The 22,574-nt window shown below is 40.1% G+C and overlaps 1 protein-coding gene across 1 annotated transcript in view; it reads left to right on the top strand.

The window, feature by feature from the left end:
• Positions 1 to 459: 459 nt before the first annotated feature.
• Positions 460 to 22,574, top strand: part of OSBPL2 (oxysterol binding protein like 2) — a 34,029-nt gene continuing 11,914 nt past the window's right edge. The window contains 7 exon segments of the mRNA XM_017734402.1: positions 460 to 580; positions 11,668 to 11,832; positions 18,783 to 18,930; positions 19,185 to 19,260; positions 20,477 to 20,611; positions 21,663 to 21,760; positions 22,438 to 22,574. The exon segment at positions 22,438 to 22,574 is cut by the window's right edge and continues 17 nt beyond it. Of these exon segments, the coding sequence (XP_017589891.1) occupies positions 11,796 to 11,832; positions 18,783 to 18,930; positions 19,185 to 19,260; positions 20,477 to 20,611; positions 21,663 to 21,760; positions 22,438 to 22,574 (631 nt within the window). The 5' untranslated portion in view covers positions 460 to 580; positions 11,668 to 11,795.

The following is a 22,574-nucleotide window of genomic DNA, read 5'->3' as shown; positions in this document are numbered from 1 at the left end:
GGCCTGTGCTGCAGCCGTGGGGTGGTGAGGTGCTGAGCCCGTGTCCGGCGTAGTGAATCCTGCGTGGTGCGGTGATTCTCCGCGGTGCGGAGCCGTGCCCGGGGCTGGGATCCCATCCCGGGCTGAGCCCTGCCCGGTTCCACCCCATCCCTGGGGCTCTCTGGGCCTGGGGAGGGAGCCGGGTTTGAAGGACGTTGCTGTGCAGAGGGTGCGGGTCAGTGCAGCTCCGTCAGCCACAGCGTTGGGCTTTTTCTGATTTTACCATATTTTTTCCGATTGCTTTTGCAGCTGGGTAGTTTAGCAAAGGAGTCTACGACACCCGGCTCCCCAGAGGAATGTGCTGGGCTCAGTTTCAGCACAGTACAGGAGCCTCAAGGGGCCTTTTAGGTCACAGCTGAAGCACAGCGAGCAGACGGGGTTTATTTGGGATTGGCTTTTTTGTTATTTTGTTTTTCAGTTACCTACTCGATGTTTCTCTTACAGAGCTCCTGAAAAGGAGACAAGCAAGATGGGAAAAATAGCAGGAAAAAAGGCGTTTCTTTAAATAACATGCCACCAGAACTTCTGCATGGTAATAAAGGTATAAGTTGCCATTTATTTAATTTGGTTATTGGTCGTGTTTGTGCTCTCTTTATGTTTGGGTTCAGGACTCCTTTTGGAAGCAGTTTGTTACTGTGCAGCACTTGCAGGCCAGAATGTCAAATGTAGGTTCAAAATCACCTCCTGGCTTTTACATGTGCCATAACCTTGTGTTCCCTCTCAGAAGTATTTGCCAAAGCACGTTGAGCGCAAGCACTTCTTCCATTTCCAGTGAATTTTCTCAGCTAAATTACATAGCCTTCACTTGGGATTCCAGGAAAAGTAAAAAAGGAACATGGATCCGCAGTGTTGATTTGCATCACTCTTCCATCGTGTTTCCTTCTCTAAGGCTTTGCATGCAAGGGAAAATAAATTTGATCATTCCAACTTAACCTTCTGAAGTTCTATAAATCCATGTTCATGTTGCCATCTGGGGGCAGCCACATGTGTTATCATCTTAACAAACTTTACACCAGCGTGCTCAGGGACTTCTAAAGCCTCAGGGCAATTTCTGGAAGCAGTGACTTGGGTAACTTCCAAACATGAAGCGCTGTGCCGTGGGATGGGAGTAGGAGAACTGGCTAAACTAGCATGGAAGCAAGAAATTCCGAGCAGTGATTTTTCCCCCTAAGTAACCCCTTGGGTTTTCAGTTACAGTAAACACAGCTTTTTCTTAAAATAGTTGTCAAGGCATACAGATGTTTGACCACGTGACAGAAAGTTGAGGGCTGTCTGGGATAGGATCAGGAATGGTTCTGATCAGGAATGGTTTCCTGAACCAACAGCAGCTCATGATGAACTTGTATTTTCAGGAAGTCCTCAAAAGGAAGCATTGAGATGTCTGCTGTCCAGCAAAAAATACGGCATTTTTCCTCCAGAACTGGCTCTTCAGCCATGCCAAAATAATCTTAGAAACAGAAGGCAAAAGTTTGAGGTAGAAAGTGGTGATTAGACAACAAACCCTGTGCCTACAGGTAGTTGAAGACTAGATGGGATAAAGGTTTCAGTTGATGTGATACTGAAAAGCAGTGTGGTTATTAGTTATTTGTTTGCTGACATCTTTTGGTAACTGATCACAGAAGATAGTTTTCACTCTTGGATGGTTTCTTTAAGTCAGTTTTAATACTGTTACTGCTTTCCATGATACGTACCTGCTGGCAGGTCTTATGATTGAAACTGGTATTTCTTTCAGTCTTTCTTCTTGTGAATTCTACTGTGTGAACTTCACACATGCTGACCTAGAACAAAGGTGGAAAGCTTTGCTTTCTGTTATCTTAGTGTTGGCTGGAAAACGTCCCAATCAGGCTTTTTTTGCTTTGATAAGGCTATATTTTAAAATCACTGTTTGTAGTGCCAGTCAGATGATTTTTTTCTTTGCTGTTGTTTGAAAGCAAGATTAGCCTGCAAGTACACTGAATTTTTAAGCAGATAATTTACTGGCTTTGGTATTTGAAGTAGCTTGTCCTTGAACAAATGCAATGTTACATCATGCTGTTGATTTCTAGGCCTTCTGTTTACAAGGTGCCATTTTTCTAGTCCTTCCCTCAGCATCAGTTTTGTCACCTGCGTCATGGAGGTTATAAGAAGTATCTGTATTTGACACTGCTATGATCTTCTAAAATGCTTGGTGTTTATCTCTTGAGAAGTAACTAAAATGTTTGGTTCTTAAAATTTTTGGAAGAAATGCACAAAATGAGGCATGCAAAGAAGATGTGTGAAATATGGAGTGCTAAAGAACTTGAATGTTGTTGCTGAGCTTGAAAATATGTAGCTGATCACAGGGGGATCTTCTCCAAGCTGAATAAATTGGAAAGTGAGAGCAAGGAACAAGTTGGTCACCCTGTATCTGCCACTTTGGAGATACGGGACTTTGATGTTTTTCCTATTGCAAAAAAACAGAGGTTATGCTTTATAGCTGTTCTTTATTGGGTTTTATTATTTTATGGAATAGACCACCACAGAACTTGGAATTCAAGAATTCATATCTCAATCCTTGCATCTTAATAATTACTGTGCAGCTGTGCAGACAACTGTATGACGATGTAATTATTTACTTTGTATCCTTAAAGGCTTGTAGTAGCAAGTTGCAGGAGAGCAACAAGCAATTAGAATGTGTCAAATGTGGTTTACCATAACTTTCAGTTATACTCTTTAAAAATGTATTGTTGATTCAGTGCACAAAGATAATGTCTTAATTTTCAGGATCAATAAGTGGCAAGAATAGACTGAGCTTACTTAAACTTGATTTTTTTTTCTTTCCTTAAAAACAGTGACAATTGGAAATTCATTTGCTGGTCTAGACAGATCATTTAGATTAATTCAGTATATTTTATTATGCACATAATTTAATGAGACAGGTTTGTAGTAAATTGCAGCAGCTCTCCATTCAGAAAATGCAGAGGCTGCAGTGTTGTCTTCCTGGGCTTGTTTATCCATCTGGTGGGAGGGAGGGTGCACAAAAGGTGAATTGTCCCTGCAGCTGCAGAAACAGAGCTGGACCTTTTAGTCCTGGCCCTCTTGGTTTTATAGTCCCCAACTTGAGCTGTCTTTTGCTGTGTTGGACACGTAATGTCTGTGCTTGGTGTTAGACCAAATGGAAACCTTGTCTGTGGTGTTCCTGTTCCACTCCAGTTCTTTTGCTGTGCTGGTCAGTTTTGGGTCAGATAAAGGCTCTTGGGATCCTGTGAACCTTTGGGGTGTTGCAAAATTTGCATGCTTAGGGTATTTGTCAAAAAAAGTGTTCTCATGACTGGATAAATAACTTCATTATATTTTTACTTGCGTTATTTTTACACTTCTGAGTAAAATTTTTTCAGGGCTCCCGAAAGAATCTGTTGGTAGATCTCACTGTGTTTTGATTCTAGTGATAGTTGGAGGCAGTGGAGGTTGGAGGTGGTAGTGTGTGAATTCTGAGGTGTCTCTGGTTCACGTCGCTCCCTTCAGCTCACTAACTCACTAACCAGCTCCCTCTGCTCCCTACAACGTGTCAGGGCAATCAAGTGATGATGAGAATCCCTTTAATAGCTCTCTATTATGAAACTTGTGTGTGTTAAGGCTGCAGAGAAATTCTCTCGCCAGCCTGTTCATAAGGGGCTCTTCAACAGCGTGTGCTGACTGAAAGGAGAACTTTTTCAGGAGAGTAGAACTGCCCCGTGCATGGGTTTTTTCTAGGTTTTGCACTAGAACAATGAAACTGTTCAGTGGTTGTTTAATAGTGGAACAAAATTGCCACCCGTCTTCAGAGGTGTAAATAACTTTGTTTACATGCTCGTGTTTTGTTTTAAACAAAGTACTGTGCACATTTTGTTACCCAAGTGGGTTAATGGTACTGAGCAGATAGCTGGGTGGATTCTTTATTAAAACTGGACTCCAAATGGAGATATTTGTCCTGTCTTGAGGAGTCAAAGTTAATTCTGTTTTATTTTTTTAATGTCTTGACAGCAGCAAACATAGTAGCAACCTTATACTGGAATCCATTAGGTATTTCCTATAAATGCAGCTTTAAAGGAAATTCAATCATAGCATAAACTCTGACTTCCTAAAGCTTTTGCAAATTTGTCGTATTGTCTTAAAACCCCTTCACAAATAGTTTGTTAGCTGTGTGCATGAGCTCGTGCTGTGGAATCTGAGTGTGTGAGAAGTTGGTGGTAGGTATAAAAATATGGTTTCTTATAGCGTAGGGCTCTGCGCTGGGTTAGTCACTGTCGTCCTCCTGCTTTATTTGCAATAGAATTGCTGTCACAATTCTCTAAGTCTCTGTGAAAATTCTTTGCAAAATACCTTGTACAGAATAATTGTAAACCTGCACCTGTCTGGGGGGAATGAGTCCACAGAGACAAAGCTGCTTTTGAGGAGGAGGATCTATAAACTTAAACATGTAACTTTTTTTGGTGTTCTAGGGGTTTTCTCCAGTGATGTTTTATGCTGCAACTGTCTTCATGTTCATAAGCTTCAGTGATCAATTTGCAGGGGTGGTTGCATTATAATGAGAAATACCCAAGCAGCCTTAATTTTGCCTTCAAAGAGAAGGTTCATAAATGATTAATTGTATATCTACTGACACTTGTGTCCGAAGCCACTGTGCTTGGAGTTATTGATTACTTCCCACCTTATCTCTAACAAGTAAGATAAAACAGATCCCCAGGAAACAGCTAAGAAGTAACTTGCTTTACAATACAGTATTGAATGATTTATTTTTTTTACCAGTGTGGCTAGAAATGAGCTGATTTATCACTCCTGATCAAACCTAGCATTATGCATCATGCGTGGAAAGGTGTGTAGAACAGAATTTTGTCATTTTTTACAATTATGTGCCATGAAATAGTTTCCAAGGGAAGGGTACAGAGTCTGAAAAATGCTGTACCAGATGCTCTAGGTGGAAAAATGTCTCAGATATTGAGGTAGTGTTAAGAAGGGAGAACATTTACACAATTCTGCATGAATTCCAATGAAGTGTTTTGCATCAGAAAATACTGATCTGCTGGAATCAAGTTTACTTGGTCTGTTTGTCTTGTTAGACTTGAAGGAAGTTCTACAAGCCAGTATCCTTGGCTGTAGGAACAGAATTTTTGGCTGAAATGAAAGTGAGGAATAGCCATGGGTTCCATAGGTAATTGAGCACTATTCTGGGAGGATATTTTCTGTCCAGTTTCATCTTTACAATTTTTTTGTTAAATAAGTAGTACTTCTGGTAGCATCACTGGAGCTTTGTGCTGGGGGCAATGATTAGTGTGTAGGACAATTATTGTCATTTGTTCTGATGCAGAAACAAGTTTTGTGACCTTTACTCCTTTGAAAGCCAGACTTGTAGTGTTTCAGTTGTCTCTTAATTCCTGTGAAGCATCGCCAAAAATTGGTATTTCTAAGAGAACAGAACATGGTTCTGCCTGCCATAAATTGTTCAGCTCATTTGTTCAAAGCTAACTTTTCAGATGTTCAGTTTGTTGTCATGATTGTTTCAAGTGCTGGCACTGAACTGTCCCCAGGCCATTTAATAACTCGCAACTACATAAAAGCCTGTGGTAAGGACAGCTGCAATCTCCAAAGAAATGGAAAATTGACATTGGGCTTGGTGTTCAACTGATCCTCTTCACTCAGCCTCTTTGCACTTTATTTAACAGATTTGAGAAGGAAGTTGCCCTTCTCTTGCTGTGTTTGCAGAGAGCTTTATCTTGCCAAGACATCTGGAGATGGTATTACATTCAAACTGTGGAGTAAGAAACAAATCTCGCTTGGTAAAGAAAATCCTCTTCTGGATTCTGCTGTTCTCTGGCTGACAAGATTTTTAAGTGCATTAACAGTTAATCTAAATTGCCAATTAAATTGCTTCTTGGCTAATTTTTGTAGATGTTTTAGATCCAATGTTGCTGGTAACCTAATTTCATAAGTCAATTAAGATTCATCCTTGCTGAAGCTTTCATTCAGAGATGAAACACTGCAGTTTGATGTTTTCAGGAGATGTGTATGAATCAAACACACATGAATATTTATCTTCTAGTTCAAGTTATTTATTTCTATCCCTTGAAGTACTACAGCTATGTTTTATTTCAGCTGGCAACTCAAGAGACGATGGGGTTGGCTCTTATTCCACCAGTCATGTTGTAGACTGTTGGGATTTTTGTTCTCCTTTGTTTTCCCATTTAATATTTTTGGTGTTAGTGTGAAGGGTGTGGATGTTTGATCTTCTGCTGGCTCTTTGGGCATCTCTTTCTGGACAGAAGGTGCATCCTGAGCCTAGGATATCACAGAATGGTTTGGGTTGGAAGGGGCCTTAAAGCTCATTCCACCCCCTGCCGTGGGCAGGGACACCTTCTGCTATGCCAGGTTGCTCCCAGCCCCATCCAACCTGGCCTTGGACACTTCCAGGGATGGGGCAGCCACTTCTCTGGGCACCCTGTGCCAGGCCCTCCCCACCCTCACAGGGAAGAATTCTTGTCTAGTATATAATATAAACCTGCTCTCTGTCAGTTCAAAAGTTCACATCCCTCCTTGTCCTTGTCATATCAAAGCAATGAAAATGGTTTTCATGAGGAAGGTCCCAAGTGACTCTTTTTTTCCCCTTTTTCTTAATTGCTTGCAATTTTTCTCTTTTCACGTTAAAAAACTTAATTTGCTGTGGAAGCGCACATCCAACAAAACCTTGTTAGGCATGTGAAAAAGCTGATGAATGTGCTAGTTCATGAATTCTTTGGTGGCACTCTAATTCCAGTGTATTGAACTCCTAACACCCTACCTGCTCATGCTGGTGAATGTCTGTGGTTATTTTCATGACTGCTTATTGATTCTGTACTTGGTTTTACTTAAATGCTCCTGGATTTCACAAGTAGATTCAATATCTGTGTAATGAATAGGACCAAGTGTCTTACATGTTGTGTAGAGCTAGAACATGTGCTTTCAAAGCAAAAAAAAAAAAAAAAAAGGATTTTTAATTTAGGAGGGTGATGTCAGCAAAGCTTTCCAGAATTGCTGCATGATGAGAAATTGCAGCTTGAGGTCTGGAGGAAAAAGGCACTGCAGCTGTCCCCAGCCAGCTTCAAACCTGAGCTTGCTGAGCCACATTCCAGCCCAGTGAGCCACTCATGCTGGTCTTTCTATAGAAATGTAAATGTTTCTTTAAGGAGGAGTAACTTTCGGTTATCCAGCTGTGTCTTTGTTGAGGATTAACCTGGAAGAACGAGTTAGTATGGAGTAACTAGTCGAATTAATTTAGTCAGGGTAGTTGCAGGTTTAAACTCTTACAGGGCTACAAGTTTTTGGGGTTCTTTAATTGGTGTATAAGTTCCTTGGATCCAGGATCATGGTGACAGAGGAACAAGCTGGTTGTTTTTATTATTTTTCTCCTGAAAAATGAAATTTGAGAAGGAACAAGCCTACGAGGTGACAAATTGAGGGATTATTAATTTACCAAGATAAAGGCTGTGGATTCCCACACGCTGGATTTGGAGAGAAGCCATGAAGGTGGAATGTGCATTTTCTCTCAGAGAGATGCTCACATGCACGTCACAGAATGCGTGGAGCAAATTAGGCAGTTTATAAAGTGATTTGCAGAGTCTTGCGCTTTTGTTGTCCTGGTTTTAAAAATAAGTTCAAGTGGGAGGAAATGGTTTTAAATAGGAACTGTGCAAAGTCTGGAGCAGATGTAGTTCTGGAAGAGAGTTTGTGTACCTTCTACTGCTGGGGGCTGTGACCTTGTAGGGGGCACTCTGACCTGCACAGAGCTTTGGAAAGCAGAGCATGTTACTGGCAGCCAGATCACCTGGTCCGTATCACTGCCGAGGGACAGGTTCAGCTCTGTGCTGACAGACAGACCGCTTTGTGTGACATTATTCACAACCAGCTGATTGACAGATCTGCTACCACTTCCTTGGTCATGGGAGCTTGGCTGGGGCTGTGGGTGGTGCGAATTGTTTTATTACACTCTCTGCATCAGGGCTGTGGGGGTCACTGGGAGAGAGGGAGTTTGCTCCCGTGCTCCTCTTGGGACCTGTCCCATGTTTAGGAACAGCCCTTTCTGTTTGTTCCCTCTCCTGTGACAGACATAGTTCTGGAAGGCAGGATGTCAATCTGAGTAATTCCCTTCCCTCTGTAGAACCTATTTCAAGGTGTGCTGTGGGTGTGTTTCTGCAGTTTTTACTTCAGCTGCATGCTTTGTTTTGTCCTTTGCCTTTGCAAAGTCCTCACATCCTTTAAGAAAGGGGCTGTCCGTGGTCATCAGTCAGGAATGTGTGACCATTTCTGGTAAACGATGAGAATTTAAAGGCGTTTTAATGATTACCACAGAATTATAGGATGGTTTGAGTTGGAAGGGGCCTTAAAGCTCATCTCATTCCACCCCCCTGCCATGGGCAGGGACACCTTCTGCTATGCCAGGTTGCTCCCAGCCCCATCCAACCTGGCCTTGGACACTTCCAGGGATGGGGCAGCCACAGCTTCTCTGGGCAACCTGTGCCAGGCCCTCCCCACTCTGACAGGGAGTATTTTTTTCCAATATTTAATCTAAACTTGCTCTCTGTCAGTGTGAAGCCATTCCTCCTTGTCTTGTCACTACATGCTCTTGTAGAAAGTCCCTCTCCACCTTTCCTGTAAGCTCCCTTTAGATAACCTGCTTTTGAGTTGTTGTGCAGTACCAATGACACTTTTTAACAGCAAAAATACAAAAATAAAAATAAATGTAGCCATTTGTACTCATGCACACAAATCCCATAATAAATCAAATTAGTTTGTACCAATCCGTAGCCTTAAAATATGAGGAAGTAGATAAGCTTTGTTGCTTGTTTCTGTAAACCACAAAATCTGTACTGGTTGTGGTCAGGGGTGTGTTGTCATCATTAAATGAGGCATTTCCAGTTCTCTTAACGTGCCTCTACTTTTCCCTGTTATTGATGAGATGGTTTGGTGAGTGCAGCTGGGCTGAGATCCCCAGGGAAAGCACATTTCAGGGTGTCTGTGCCTTGGGCACCCAGGCTCAGCCCCTTGGCCCTGCCTGGAAAGTGAAGCCCACTAAGGTAATTTTAGGCTTTAAACCAGCAAACCTCAGCTGCTGAAACAGTGTTCTCTCAACAAGTGAAGTCTGTGTGGAAACCTGTTTGTTACATTCCTAATGATTACTGTGTAGGCAAGAAAATGTCCAGATAGGCTTTGTGTTTCTTCTACACTGTGGGACTGAAAGGTGAGACCATGATAGGATGTTTTTGCTTTATGAAAGATTTTCCAGGACAGCAGCTGGTCCTGAGCTCCTGAAGGCCTGTCTGATACAGGAGTGTTGCACCCTTCCTTCTGTGGCAATTTTGATAAATGTTGCTAACCACAGTTGCTGGTGTGCAAGTGAATTCTTCTGGGAACATCAGCGACATGGGGGAGGAAATACAGATTACGGATGCTGAATATGAAGTAACCAGGATGTTTCTGTCTTTTGGCATTTCAGCCAAGTAACTTTTGCTCTCAGTAAGTGAACAGGATTTAATCCCAATTTTTTGGCTCATAAAATCTGAATGCTGTTACCACTGTGTGTTCAGCTACATGCAAATTCATGTTAATCTCTGCTATATAAAAGAACTGAATGTAAAAGGAGTGATATAAGCGTGAAGTTATTCCTAGTGTAACTCAGCAAAATATATTCTTTTACCCTTTTTAAAATGTTCCTAGCACCTTAGGACAATTTGTGACTGTTATTTAAAGTGACTTTAGTGAATATTTTGTATATAACTTACATACGTATGATTGAACTTTCATTTTCAAATAGAAGTGAGCTTCAGGTGTGGCATGAGGTAGACATCAGGAGAGCACAACATAACTCTGCTTTTCATTTGTCTTTGATTCTGGTCACTTCATTTGTACTTGGTGAGTGTTTTTATGGGAAAGCTTCGTTGTCTCTGCAGTGAAACTTTGCACTGTGGGATGTAGTTCCACTTCACAAGGCCTTTTGTAATGCAATTATTATTGTGCAGGAGAGGGGAGAGGGAAAAATGGCACTCATCTGTATGACCTTATTTATTCTAAGTTTCTTTAATAATATTTGACAGTTTTTTAAGTCATAATTTTTTTCTAAGTGCCTTCTGTACAAGACTAAACACGAAAAGGAAAGATGGAAGAAAACATGGAGAAAATAATGTAGTTGTAATGCTGATCATGAGAGAGCTGTATCTTGTACATCTATAAGTTCCTTCTGGAAATACTGGCTGCTGTTTTGCTAGAAGGATTCAGTGCTTGCAGACAACTGAAACCATAAATGTCTTGCATCTTCAAAGATACTTGGAGGGTGAAGACTTGTAAATACAATATTGCTGGTGCACAGATTGATATAAAATCTTACAGTAGCAAGGAAATGGGAGGTTCCTAAGGGAGAAGTGACAAACTGAAATACCTGGCCTTGAAAGATGTAAAATAATTCAAGGCAAACACTAAATTCATTAACTTAGATGAGTTCTGTAATGGGCTGGTTTAGCTCCTTCTTCTGAATGGACAGTTAGAAGAACTGTATGTATGTGAGACATTCAAACAGCTTTTGTTCTGGGCAGTGAAGGGAAAAAGACTTGACACACAGTCTGGTTTCTTGCAGAGAAGAAGAAGGAATTGGCTTCAAACATGGTAAACTCTTCTCCTAGGAGCAGAGTGTGCTTCTGGCTTTGTTTCTCTTAATTAGAATGGAATTGTGCAAGTTATAATTACTCTGGAAAAACTACTGTCACAAAAGCAGTGGAATCTTCAGGATCAGAAAAAAATTGAGACTGACAGATTGAGGTTGTTTTGGAGGAGATATTGATAGCATTGCCATGCTGTCATTTATTGTGGTGTACTTGGCTCGTTGTTGAAAGCTGGTGAACATTTGTAAGAGTGGAAACGGAATTTTCTCATTCTTCTCCTTAAACTAGAATTGGGTGAGGTAAAAATGTTTGCGTTACACCATTGCCAACCATCTGGAAAAAATCTAATTTAGTGTATCCATAAAGTAGAGCTGGATTGCTACATAAATCTGTAAGTTATTTGCAGAGTGCGTGGTTCTACTGAGGAAAAGTTTGTTGGTTCTTTACATTCCTTCTAGAAGGAAAAATCTCCAGTTGTCTCTTCAGGAGTGCATAGCAGTAGCCTGATGAAACTTCTCTCAGGGTCACTACATATTGGTTGCATGATGTACAGTCAGGCCCAACATTTTCATGCAGTGGTCAGATTTTGAGATACAAAGGTTCTTTCTTGTTCCCAGCTTTCTTGCTTAAGGATGCAGGAAGGCTTATCCTCTTGCTAAGGAGAATTTTTGGGTTGCCAGCTGGCTTTTTCTTCTGTCAGTTCTCTGCTCCATCTAGCTGTACTTGCCCGAAATTTACCTTGCTGTAAATAAGATATGTTTTACAGTAATGTATATGAAGTATTTATACAAACAGAAGTGTGGCACTTCTCTCAGCTGTTCTTGTGGCAGGCAGTAGCTGTCTTCAAAATTACTGTGATATCAAAGATAGCTGTTTACTTATGAATGCAAAAATCCATCTTTTGCCATGGGAAGAAACAAAAAAATTAGTGTTTGTCAAGTGTGAGTGTTTGTACACAGGAGAACTGTGGAAGATGCTAATTTTGTTTCCCTGTCTTGTCAAATAGATCCTCTAAAGCAGCTGGGTATTTGCAAGAGAAGACCCTGACAGCATACAGATACTTAATCTCTAAATCAAGTTCAACAATGCATTAGAGGAAGCTGCACTGGCTGCACAGAGGTTTCACACTGAAGGATGAACAGTGAAGAAGAGTTTTATGATGCCGTTACGGGTGAGTGATGGGCACAGTGCCAAGGGGAAGAAAACCCCTATAAATTGCATTGTGTGTGTTGTAATATACAGCTGTTAATAGTAAATCAAAAGTAAACTTGTGCTGATAAAACTTGTAGTGCTGTCTTCTGAAAGTAGACAGGGAAAATTATAACTCATGTTCAGGCTTGGAAATGAGGGGTTTTTTTGTTAAAGCTTAATGCTGGTTATTATTTCATCACTGTAACAGTCCTTTAATGGCTAGGTCTTGCTTTCATTTTCTGTGAAAAGCAATTTAATAGCAGCTTGAGAAGTAATGCTTTTAAGACCCTTTGAAAGGTGAAATATTTTCTGTGGGTTGTTTTTATTGTTATTTTATTCTTTTTTTTTATTTTAATAAAACCCTTATCCTAAAGAATTGAAGTAGAAAATGTTTTTCTGGTCAGAAAAAAATTACTGTAAAAGTATGTTTTCAAGATAGGGAGCAAAAAGTCTTTGCAATCCTGTTTTTTTCTAAAGAAAGCAAACATGAAGCACTTCACACTTGAGCAGTGTATCAAATAGTACTTTGCTTTGAACTAATAAGGATGAATAGTTATTTATAAGAACTTTAGATGGTTTTAGTGGTGAAATAAAATGCTTGAAGTATTTTAATAAACAAAAAGGAAATCCTCTCAAAGATCTCAAACAATTTTAAAGTCTTCCACTGAAACGTCTCTTGAGCAATTGTGTAGCAGAGGTGAAATGAGAAATACTCAGTGTACAGCTGTTAATGTAAAATCACAGGAACAAAAAGAGAATAATGGTAAGTGTGAAAGCTGAAGGAATGGAAGTAGCATGGTAGGGTAAGGTAGACTTAGACATGGCTGGTTGCAAATTCATGTGAGGAGTAAACAGAGGGGGCTGGGTGAAGCAGTGTGACTGACAGCAGACTGTACAGGACTTGTCACAACTGTGTCACAGAGGACAGAAGGAAATTTAGTTTGCATTCATGCCAGCTAGGTGTGATGGGGACTAGTACTCCAAATCCATCTGTAAAATCAAACCTTTGTACCATTGAAGTCTTGAAAACACAATGGGTTGTTTTTGTATGTCATTTGTAATCTTTCAGTTGCAAGAGCTCAGGGTCACTGCCATAAATGAACTAGATTTTTTTTCCACTAAAAAAGGTGTGAAAAGAAATGTGCCTCTAAGCATGAGGTCTGTGTTGTACAGCTTTGATGGTGATGCATTCCTTTGTCCCTTGCTGCAGAACTGCACAGCCCTCAGTGTTTGACTCATCTGCATTTAGATACTCTGGTTTTGTCCTCTTTCCTCTTCTTTTTCCCCTCTACCTCAAAAGGTTGATTCCCCCTGCAATGCTCCAGGTGGTGGTGACTGAGCTATTGTGCATGAGCTGTTCTTGTACCTGCAGTCGTGGCTGACTGCTCAGAACTGGGGTGTTGTGTATCAGTTCTGTGAGCACTCCTTGTTCCATCTTCATTTTATTCTTCCTCAGGGGGGAATGTGCTGGCAGGAGATAAGTTTAAATATATATATATGTTATATGTGTTCCCTTGGAGCCTGATACTTGGTTTAAGGGGAGTGCTAAGTTTGGAATACTTTGCTTCAGATTTGTTCTCCCTCAGGACTGTCTTTAAGGACAGGTGCTCAATCCCTTTCTCCTGCTGGATTTTAGGAGATGCTGACAGTTTGATGAGTTACTTGCACAGACCTAGTGAAGTCAGACCTAGCTCTTTGTAGCTGTGTCTTGTCTAGGTCAGAAATGTGATGCAGAGAACAACTGTAAATGGGCCTCTCTGCATTCATGTTCCTGGCTGCTGCTGTCTGTAGTAACTCTTTGCTCCTGTTAACACTGTGGATCTTTCACATGGTGCTTTAGTGAATTTTTTAGGTGTTAATGGGTCCTGGTAGTGCCTGCCTGTCTCTTAGTTTTTTTAATGGTCTGGACATGGTAGGTATAGGCACAGTACTCCCAGGAGATCAAGTCCACAGTCAAGGTCTCTTCTGAGCTTCCAGGTTTCCCAGTGACAACTTCAGGATTTGGGCTTCCAAATTTTGATTTAAAAAAATGAAATGCCCTTGGCAGACTCCTCAGTCTGCTCTTTCCAAGGATGCTCTCCTTGTTTTTAGGTCAGATCAGCAGAAGGGCAGAATCTGCCTTTAGATGTGCGTCTTCTGCTCAAAGTCTAGGATTGGGATGTGGCTGCCAGGAATGAGCACATTTTCCAGCTGTGTTTTAGCATTGAGATGAAAACAGTGTGCGCACCATACTTTTCTCTTGCTCCTGCTGTGTCCTGGGCCCTGGTTGCCCTAGAAGGAGCTGCGATGTGTTCCCAGAGTTCACTGATTTTAGGAATTGGGTACTATGATTTGTGTCCTGTAGGGAGTAAACCAGGCTTAGAGCACTTGGACTCTGTGGGAGTTACTCTGCAGCACTCTCAGCAGCAGCCCAGGTAGTTTTCTGCCTCCTTTAAGATAGTATGGGCTCACTCCTTGAGGAAGTCACAGCTTTTCTATAGTTACTAATTGATGATATCCACTTCTAGAATATGAATCTCTCCGAAGGACACCCCTGAGGTTTGGTGTAGTGGATTTAACTCCTTGGCTGAGAAGTTTCCTGCTTCTGACACTGTCCCCGTCTCATCCAAGAGATGCTCATGGGAGGGAATTGTGTGCTGTATGGTTGGGAATCCTGGCAGATGGTTTGTCCCTGACTGGATGATGATGGCACTTGTGGAGGTGCAGCATGGACTGGGGTGTCGATGAATCGAGGGGATGAATCAAGTTGATGACAAAGAGAGTTTCCATGGGGAGAAGTTTCTTTGCAGTCAGAAGTTATTAACATTGCTGACACTTGACAGCCTTACGTCATAAATGAGTACTCCCATTGGGAATCCCTTGGGAATGTTACCTGTGATCTCACTTAATTCCAGACATCACAGCTGTCAAGAATCTACTTTTTCTCAAATTCCAGTGGAAGCCTTCTATGAGGCAGGATCATGATAAACGTGGTCAATCCTTTGATGAATTTCAGATTCTTTGAAATTTTCTGAGAGACAAAGAGCATATAGTTTTGATCTATGTCACCTTGGGTGTGTTAATGTCATCACAGATGTTTTAAAGACTCTGTGCCTCTTTTAGAGATGTATCCTTCATTAATATTGTCAGGTATCTTTTTGCCGAAGTGTTTTGTGAAAAGGTTGCCACAAAGCAGGAAAATGCCTGGCTGTTTACCAGAGTAATTTATTTTTGAGAACATGGATAGTTTAATTTTGCTTTTTTAAATATTAGCCTGCAGTTCCATGGAAATCTGTTCTGTGCCCATGAGGCTCAGCTGGTTCATCCAGCCAGGTGTATTTGTTGTTCTCTGTTGCTTTCTCGTGGGGAGCAGGAAGTGAGGTTATCTGCCAAACTGATATATTTTCATTGTATCTGGATCAGACTGAATCGATGGCTGTGTAAGTATTGCAGATGTTGTGAAAGGCCAGCCTGCCTCCAATCAGCTACAGCTTGTGACTGTGGCCTTATTTTGGAAAGTGGAGAATGGTTAATTTCTGGCAAAGAAAAATAATACCTCTTGCTTCACTCGCTGCCTACACTTCCAGCTGTTTATCCCTATTCCTTATGCTTTTTTTAGATCTGAAGGCTCTCAGTACCAAGGTATTTTGATTGCCTTTCTGCCTTGGCTGACAAGGTGTAATTGGTACTTAGGGGAGTTGCTGACTGTCCGCAGGGGAGGTCTCGTGTCTCTGTCTGTGACTCAGAACCAGGGCCTCTGCTGCCTTGGCTGATGTGCAGCACAGTCTGAGTGGACTTGTTTCAGTTGCAGGATGTGGAAGAGGAAGGCTAAGAGAACTAAAGTTACTGGCAAGTCACTTTTCTTTAAGCTCTTGAAATAGATTTATGTTGGCACCTAACTTAAGTATTCTGCTTTGAAAATTTAAGACTTTCTAAAAGCTTCTGTTTCACTCTTAACACACGTAAATGGAACTTCTGATTAAGCTAATTGTTGACTTTGTATTTCTGTCTGTAGTCCCCTATCCTCCTTTTAAATCTGCATATTTATCCTTACTCCCAGTGGCTTTTCAGTATGAAAACTGTCCTGTAAGTAACTCTTACCTACTCAGTTTCTCAAGTTCAGAGCTTTATTGGCAGCTGGTGTAAGGCTCTTTTTGGAACTTAGAAAAACTACAACATGTCATTTCTGTAAGCTGTTTTTCTTCCAGAACTGCCTCCTCTCTGAAGAACAGTGTCTGGATAGTTCTTCATAGAACTATAATACCTAGAACTTCACTGAGAAGCATCTTCCAAAACTTTCTCAATGAGCTTGTAGTGGATAAGTCATGTGATGCTATGGTTGAAAGTGTAGTTGAAAGTCTATGATTATCTGGCTGTGTACCACAGTGGTTTTGTTGTTTCAGTTTTTTTTAAGTAATTAAGTGGAAGTGCAATCTAATAAAAGCAAACTTTACCCTTTTGAAGTAATTCCTTTTCTGGAGAAAGGATTTAATTTTTATTGTTTGTCTGCAAGACATTCATTTTAATTGGCATTTATTTACTTACCAATGACATATTGTTGTCCATAAATAATATATATACTTGAATCTAAATTCCTGTTGTGCTTTACAGGAACAGGGCAAAACAATTCTGAATCATAGGAAACAGAAAAACTAATGTGGATAACACAATGACCATTGATAGGATTTGCAGGGTTTCAGGTACAATGTAAAGACTGAAATTACAGTAACATTTTTCAGAACTATTCCTCTGTAATCCAGTGGACTATTCCTGTTGTGAAGCATTACTTTTACATTTAGGTGTGTTTATCTCATTGAAGTGCTGCTGTTCCTTACATTGTGTGAACTTGATCAGTTTTTTGGGTAAGGGCACATGTACCAGAAAGCTCATTCTTCTTTTTCCCAACTTTATAGTTATACTAATAAGTTATTTTGCTGCTCTTACTGTAACTGGTTCAAACAAAGCTAATATATGGTTAAAAATACTATTTTAAAATCATAAATATTTGGTTGTGAGTTGACTGAAGGTTTTTTTTTAAGACAGGTGTTTCAGGGTAGTCTTCATTTTAATGACCTGAATCTATATGTGACTGTCATGCTTTCCAATTGAGTACTAAGACTGCCAAGGTGTGGTTATTGCTGTGTAATTACATTCTTGTGACATCAAAATGTAGGAGACAGGGCAAGACATGACATCACCCATTACACCTGCTGTTTACCAAGTAAGATCCTATCACTGGGACTTCCTGGTGCAGTTCTGAATGTTATTGCCATGGTCTTGATCCCTGAAAAAAGTGCAGCTTTTTGTTTCTGGAATGTGTGCCTTGCATGAATTGCTCTAATACAGCAAAAGCAGCCATTGAAGAAGTTAAAACAAAGTTGAAGTACTGCTTTTTTAAAAAGTTAATGGCAGAGGATCACAGCATTTTAGTCTATTTAAAATTGAAATGGAAATAATCTTTGTCACAACTGATTTCTTTACTCCATTAGAGTGTTTACAGGCTTTGTAATATTTCAGAATCTTTCTGTACCCACAGCTGGACTCTGGGCCAGGCTGTAACTGAGTGTGATGGCAACTCAGCACAAAGACAAGGGGCTGCCCAGGTTGTGACAGCTGAATGAAAGGAATGCAAGAATTGTTATGTATTCCTTCAAACTATGGCAAAATTTGTACGCCAGCAAATACCCACATTTTCATGTTGCTTTTTGATTCTGACTCTTAAATTGGAAGCTGGAAACTCAAGTCTTTCTTGAGGAAGAATTGACCCTTTTGGCACTCAGGAAGGACTTAATGATCTTAGAATTAATTTCAGCAAAGATGTTCCTTTATTACAGTGAACGATCAGCAGTGTTTTCTGTTGTAGTACTGTGGCAGTAGTGAAGGATTGTATTAATTGATCATTTTAGGGTTCTCTGTGGTGATGCTGTTGTGGTTGACAAATGTTTTGTTTCTGCAGTCAGTCTGGGTAGCAGCACTGAGGGGAGGCCTCTTGCTGTTGATTGAGACCCAAGGGTGTGTGTAGGGGTGCATAGAATGCTTTTAAAATCTTCTTATTCAAAGCCAAAGCAAAAATTGTCATTATTTTTTATTACTATTTCTGTAATTTATGTTACTAAAAAATAAAATCATTAGACTGGAATCTTAGATTGTTAGTTTAGTCCAACTTTTACTTAGGGCTGCTTAATACAAAAGTTCGTGTTCTACAGATTCCTGGTGGTTTAACATTTTTGGGATTAAAGCCGTTCCAAGCATATTGCTGCAAGCTGGGGTATGGTTACAGTGGTGTTTCCAGTAGCTCTTGACCAAGTGGGTGGATTCGGGACATAGGAAATGCAGCCACCTCCTGTAGGTAACGCTGTGGGTCACTTGTAGAGCTGAGGGAATGATTCATCCTGGTCTCCACATGTTCCTGCTGCAGCCATTAGGGAAGTGTTATATGGTTTGCACATATGGGTGGCAAAAAGAAGTTTGAAATCCTACATTTCTGTGGTTGCAGTTGCCTGGGTGTGTTTGCCCCTGCATTGTGAAATGGCCATTTTCTCTTTTCTCTTTTTTCTTTTTCTCCTTGCCTGTTAGCAGCCTAAGTTTAATTTATTTAAGGTCTTTGAGGAAAGCTACAGAACTGAACCAAATTATTTTAATTACGCTGCAGCTCTGAAAAAGAGACAATGCAGCTAATCTGATTAGGAGTTACTTGAGAGCTTTTAAGATTCTAAATTAGTTTTATATTCAGCAGTGTGAAAAATGATAATTCTTGATTCATATACAATAATTGGCTCATAATACTCCTGGAAATTAGGTCTCTTAATAAAAGGTTTTCACTCTGATACTCTTTGAAATAAACTAACCTGGTCTAAGTGTCCTTCAGGTGTGACACTTGCAAAATGTGAGTGGCACTCTGTGGCATGGTAAGATTCCAAAGAAAACTGTTGCCTTTTGGTTTTTATACAGGCTTTGATTCTGACAATTCTTCAGGAGACTTTTCAGAAGCAAATCATAAAGTTCCAGAAATGCTTGATCTAGATCCACACCAAAGCAGTAGGACTGGAAAGCATAATGGAGAGACAGAGATACAAGAGAATGGGATTAAGAGACACAGGTAAACACATAGAGCTGCATAGGAAATGAGAGGTGAGCACGTGCTGGCTCATAGCTTTTGGGGTGGTGCTGTTCTCGTGGGAGAGGGTAATTCTCTGGAACTGAAAAGTCATTTCACGTGTCTGCTTCCTGTGCCAAGTCTGGGGTGATGCTTTGCTTCCCTTGTAAGTTGCCTCCATACCTGCAAAAGAAAATGGCTTGTTGTTTAATGGGCTGATAATGACAGCTGGATTTTTTTTTTTTTTTCCATTACAGGACATCATTACCTGCCCCAATGTTTTCTAGAAGTGATTTTAGTGTGTGGAGCATATTAAAAAAATGCATTGGACTGGTAAGTTAGCTTGAATGAAGCATCTGTGTTAGGGCTCCTAATGCCAGCTGGTTAGTTTCATTGTTAAACATCAAGACACAGAATAACACCTGGTGCATTTTTCTTTGTTTTCACTAGGAAACAATTTTAAACTGCAACTCTAAATCTCAGCATTTATTTATTAACAGTACTATTTCCATATCTTCTTTAGCTGTTAGAGCATGTGGATTGGTGTTTCTGAAGCTGTCCTTTAAGAACTAGGCTAAAGCCATTAAAATATAGTCAAATATGTTTGATAGACACAATGCTCTCTTACCTGCTTTTTTTATTCTTTTCTTAGCAAAATGTGATTTAGGGCTTTATTTTATAAATTCATGTCATCTAGGACATACAGCTGTACTCTCAAAACTCCTTTTGGTGGGATTAGTGACCCATCTACTAGAACCTTTTGCTTGGACCAAATCAGTTTAAGTCGGTTAAGGTTAACATTTTTCTTCCCTTACTGCCTGTGCCAAGGTGAGGAAAATGTTGCATTAGCTTCATCTGGTGGCCTTCTGCTTTCTCTTAAGTTTTAAGCACTTACATTAATGCTTTAATGCTCAGTCACAAGTGCAACTTTGTAATTAAACAGCCAAATTTGCTTGGGTATAGTAAAAGACCGGGGGAATTGGAAATCTCTGCGTGAACTTCGTGTCTGTCTTGTATCCACATGTGAAACCAGAAATGGTCTGACACAAATAACAGGTTGCTTAAATAAAGTCACTAAAATCTGGTAGAGCAATTCAAGTACTATTCTTTATGTAAATGTTCCTTTCAAAAAATAATTTGTGGTTGCTGCAGTACAATGGATAGATTTTATGCAAATAAGCCTGTGAGGGTTTCCAAGGAGTGTGTGGCACTTGAGTATCAGCACAGAGCTGGGTTAGCACATTATTGCTGCTACCTATGGAAATTTTAACCTCTTCTGCTTTACACAGACCACAGCAGAGAAGGTAGCATTCTCTGGGAATTTATTAGGTTAGCTGGATCAATATTTTAAGTTGTTATTTGAGATTGCAAGTAAGGTTCTGCAATGCTTCCAGCTGTAGCATTTGGAGGTCTGCTCCAGGCTTGCCAAATATCCTTTGAGGAATACTATAAATAAACTCACCCACAACTTATTTTGAAAATTCTTGTTGTTGCCAGTTGTTAACTTAGTGTTGTGTCTAAGAAGTGAACCTGCCCTTTGGTTATATAGGAGCTGTCCAAGATTACGATGCCCATTGTCTTCAACGAGCCCTTGAGTTTCCTTCAAAGGATAACAGAATATATGGAGCATATATACCTCATTAATAAGGCTTGTAGTCATGCAGATCCCCTGGAAAGAATGCAGGTAAGAACCCCTACCACCTTCTGGGTAGTTCAGAAGTTGTTTTTTTTTTCTCATGGTCTTTGATTTTAAGATAATTTCTCACTTCAGTGTATTTCTTTCTCAGGGGCTACCGTAAGAATGCCCAATTTGTCTGTCTAGATGAGTTTCTTCTTTCGTAGTGGCTGTATCGAATATTTGTGACACTTTCACACTCCATGCTGTGCACAGAGTTTGAAACAAAAGTCTAGAGCAGGAAAGTGCCACAACTGACCATGCCCAAGGATCTCAACTCATTTAACTGTGACCCTTTTTGTGGTTTTATAGTTGTGAGGATGAAATCTTGGCTTCATGTCACTCTAAATTGCTTTGTTGAGTGGCCTCATGATTTTGAAGTTATGGATGAAAAATTGTTGTGACAGAGCCAACTTTTGCTTCTCTTTTTTTCTCCAAAACTGGGTGTTACTGGGATTAGGATATAGTACCTGGCTGGTCTCACACCAAGGAAGTGAATATGGTGACACCTGTGTGCATCAGGTTATGCTGGTATTGCTCACAGCTCTGATTTATTTAAGTGAAACTGGAGTGTTTATCTTGGATCCTGTGTTTGTGGGGTCCATACCTCCATTTCCCAGCCTGCAGGAGCTCCTCAGTGTCACCTGAACCTGCTGGCATGGTTCAAGAAGTCACGTCTGTGCTGAAATAGTTCTTTCCTGGCACTAGGAAAGCAAGGCTCTCTTCCCAACAAGCTGAGGGTGGGGGGCAGTCAAAGTGGGGAAAAGTAGATTTAAAAAACCAGGCTGATCTCCTAGAGGTAGGTGGGGCAGAATGTAACCTGGCAGAATTTACCACAGAAAATAATTCCTGTTGGAAATGAGATTCTTAATAAGTGCTTATATTTCCCCACTTCTATATCATTTATCCCATGGTTTACAAATGTTTTGGCCTGAAACAATATAAAGCAATTCCTTTGTAGAATACTAATAAAATACTGTATGTGCAAAAAATATAATATATTCAACTTAGAGTTTTAATGCACTATTCTCATAACAATGTGTTCTTAATTTGCTTACAGGCTGTAGCTGCTTTTGCAGTCTCTGCTGTAGCTTCTCAGTGGGAGAGAACTGGCAAACCATTTAACCCGCTGTTAGGAGAAACCTATGAATTAACCAGGTAGTAATTACTTTAAATTGGGAGCTGGGGTTGTTTGTGTTCTTGAGTTAGCAGACTCTCACACTGGTTTGGTTGTAGTAAAATACCAGTAAAATATATTTCAGAGTATAGCTAAAATTCTTTTCTTCAAACTACCTCAAAATTTCTGGGAAGTTGTTATAAAAGCTAATAATTTTATTTCTAAGTTTAGGCAGAGTATGCAGAGAATTATTTAGAGGAAAATTGGCTCATGTTCTTCCACCAAAGACACTTCCTGAACAGACACTATTAATTAATTTAAATATTGTTTTGTTGATCATGTCAGATAGAGAAATTAGTCTGAAGGACTTTCGGCTTCCTCAAATAAATGGGTGATATGTCTGCAGTGGAGTAAAGAATTTTCAGTCAGACCTTTTCATGCTGCCCACGGGGTCTCTGTATTTTCATGAGTTATTTCAGTGAAACTTCTTCAGATGCTTTTCTGGGTAGAAACCTGGTTTGAGGTATAAAAAGAAAGCGTTCAGAGTAGAAATCCTTTCATTTCATTAATTGTAAATGTGTCATGGAACTAGAAAAGGAAAAATTTCACCTTCAGTTTAATCTAAAAATACTTCACATTTTTTTAAAGTATCAACTCTTTTCTCTTGCAATATTAAAAATATACTTACTATTTAATACTCTTCTTTTGTTGTTGCCAGGGAGGATTTAGGATTTAGGTTTATATCTGAACAAGTCAGCCACCACCCACCTATTAGTGCATTTTATTCTGAAGGCCTCAATAAGGACTTCATATTTCATGGATCAATCTATCCCAAACTAAAATTCTGGGGAAAGA

The sequence above is a fragment of the Corvus brachyrhynchos genome, unplaced genomic scaffold (assembly GCF_000691975.1).
Source record: "Corvus brachyrhynchos isolate BGI_N302 unplaced genomic scaffold, ASM69197v1 scaffold10, whole genome shotgun sequence".
Taxonomy (NCBI): Eukaryota; Metazoa; Chordata; class Aves; order Passeriformes; family Corvidae; genus Corvus; species Corvus brachyrhynchos.
Note: the sequence above shows the minus strand (reverse complement) of the source record. Positions and strands in the feature narration are given on the sequence as shown.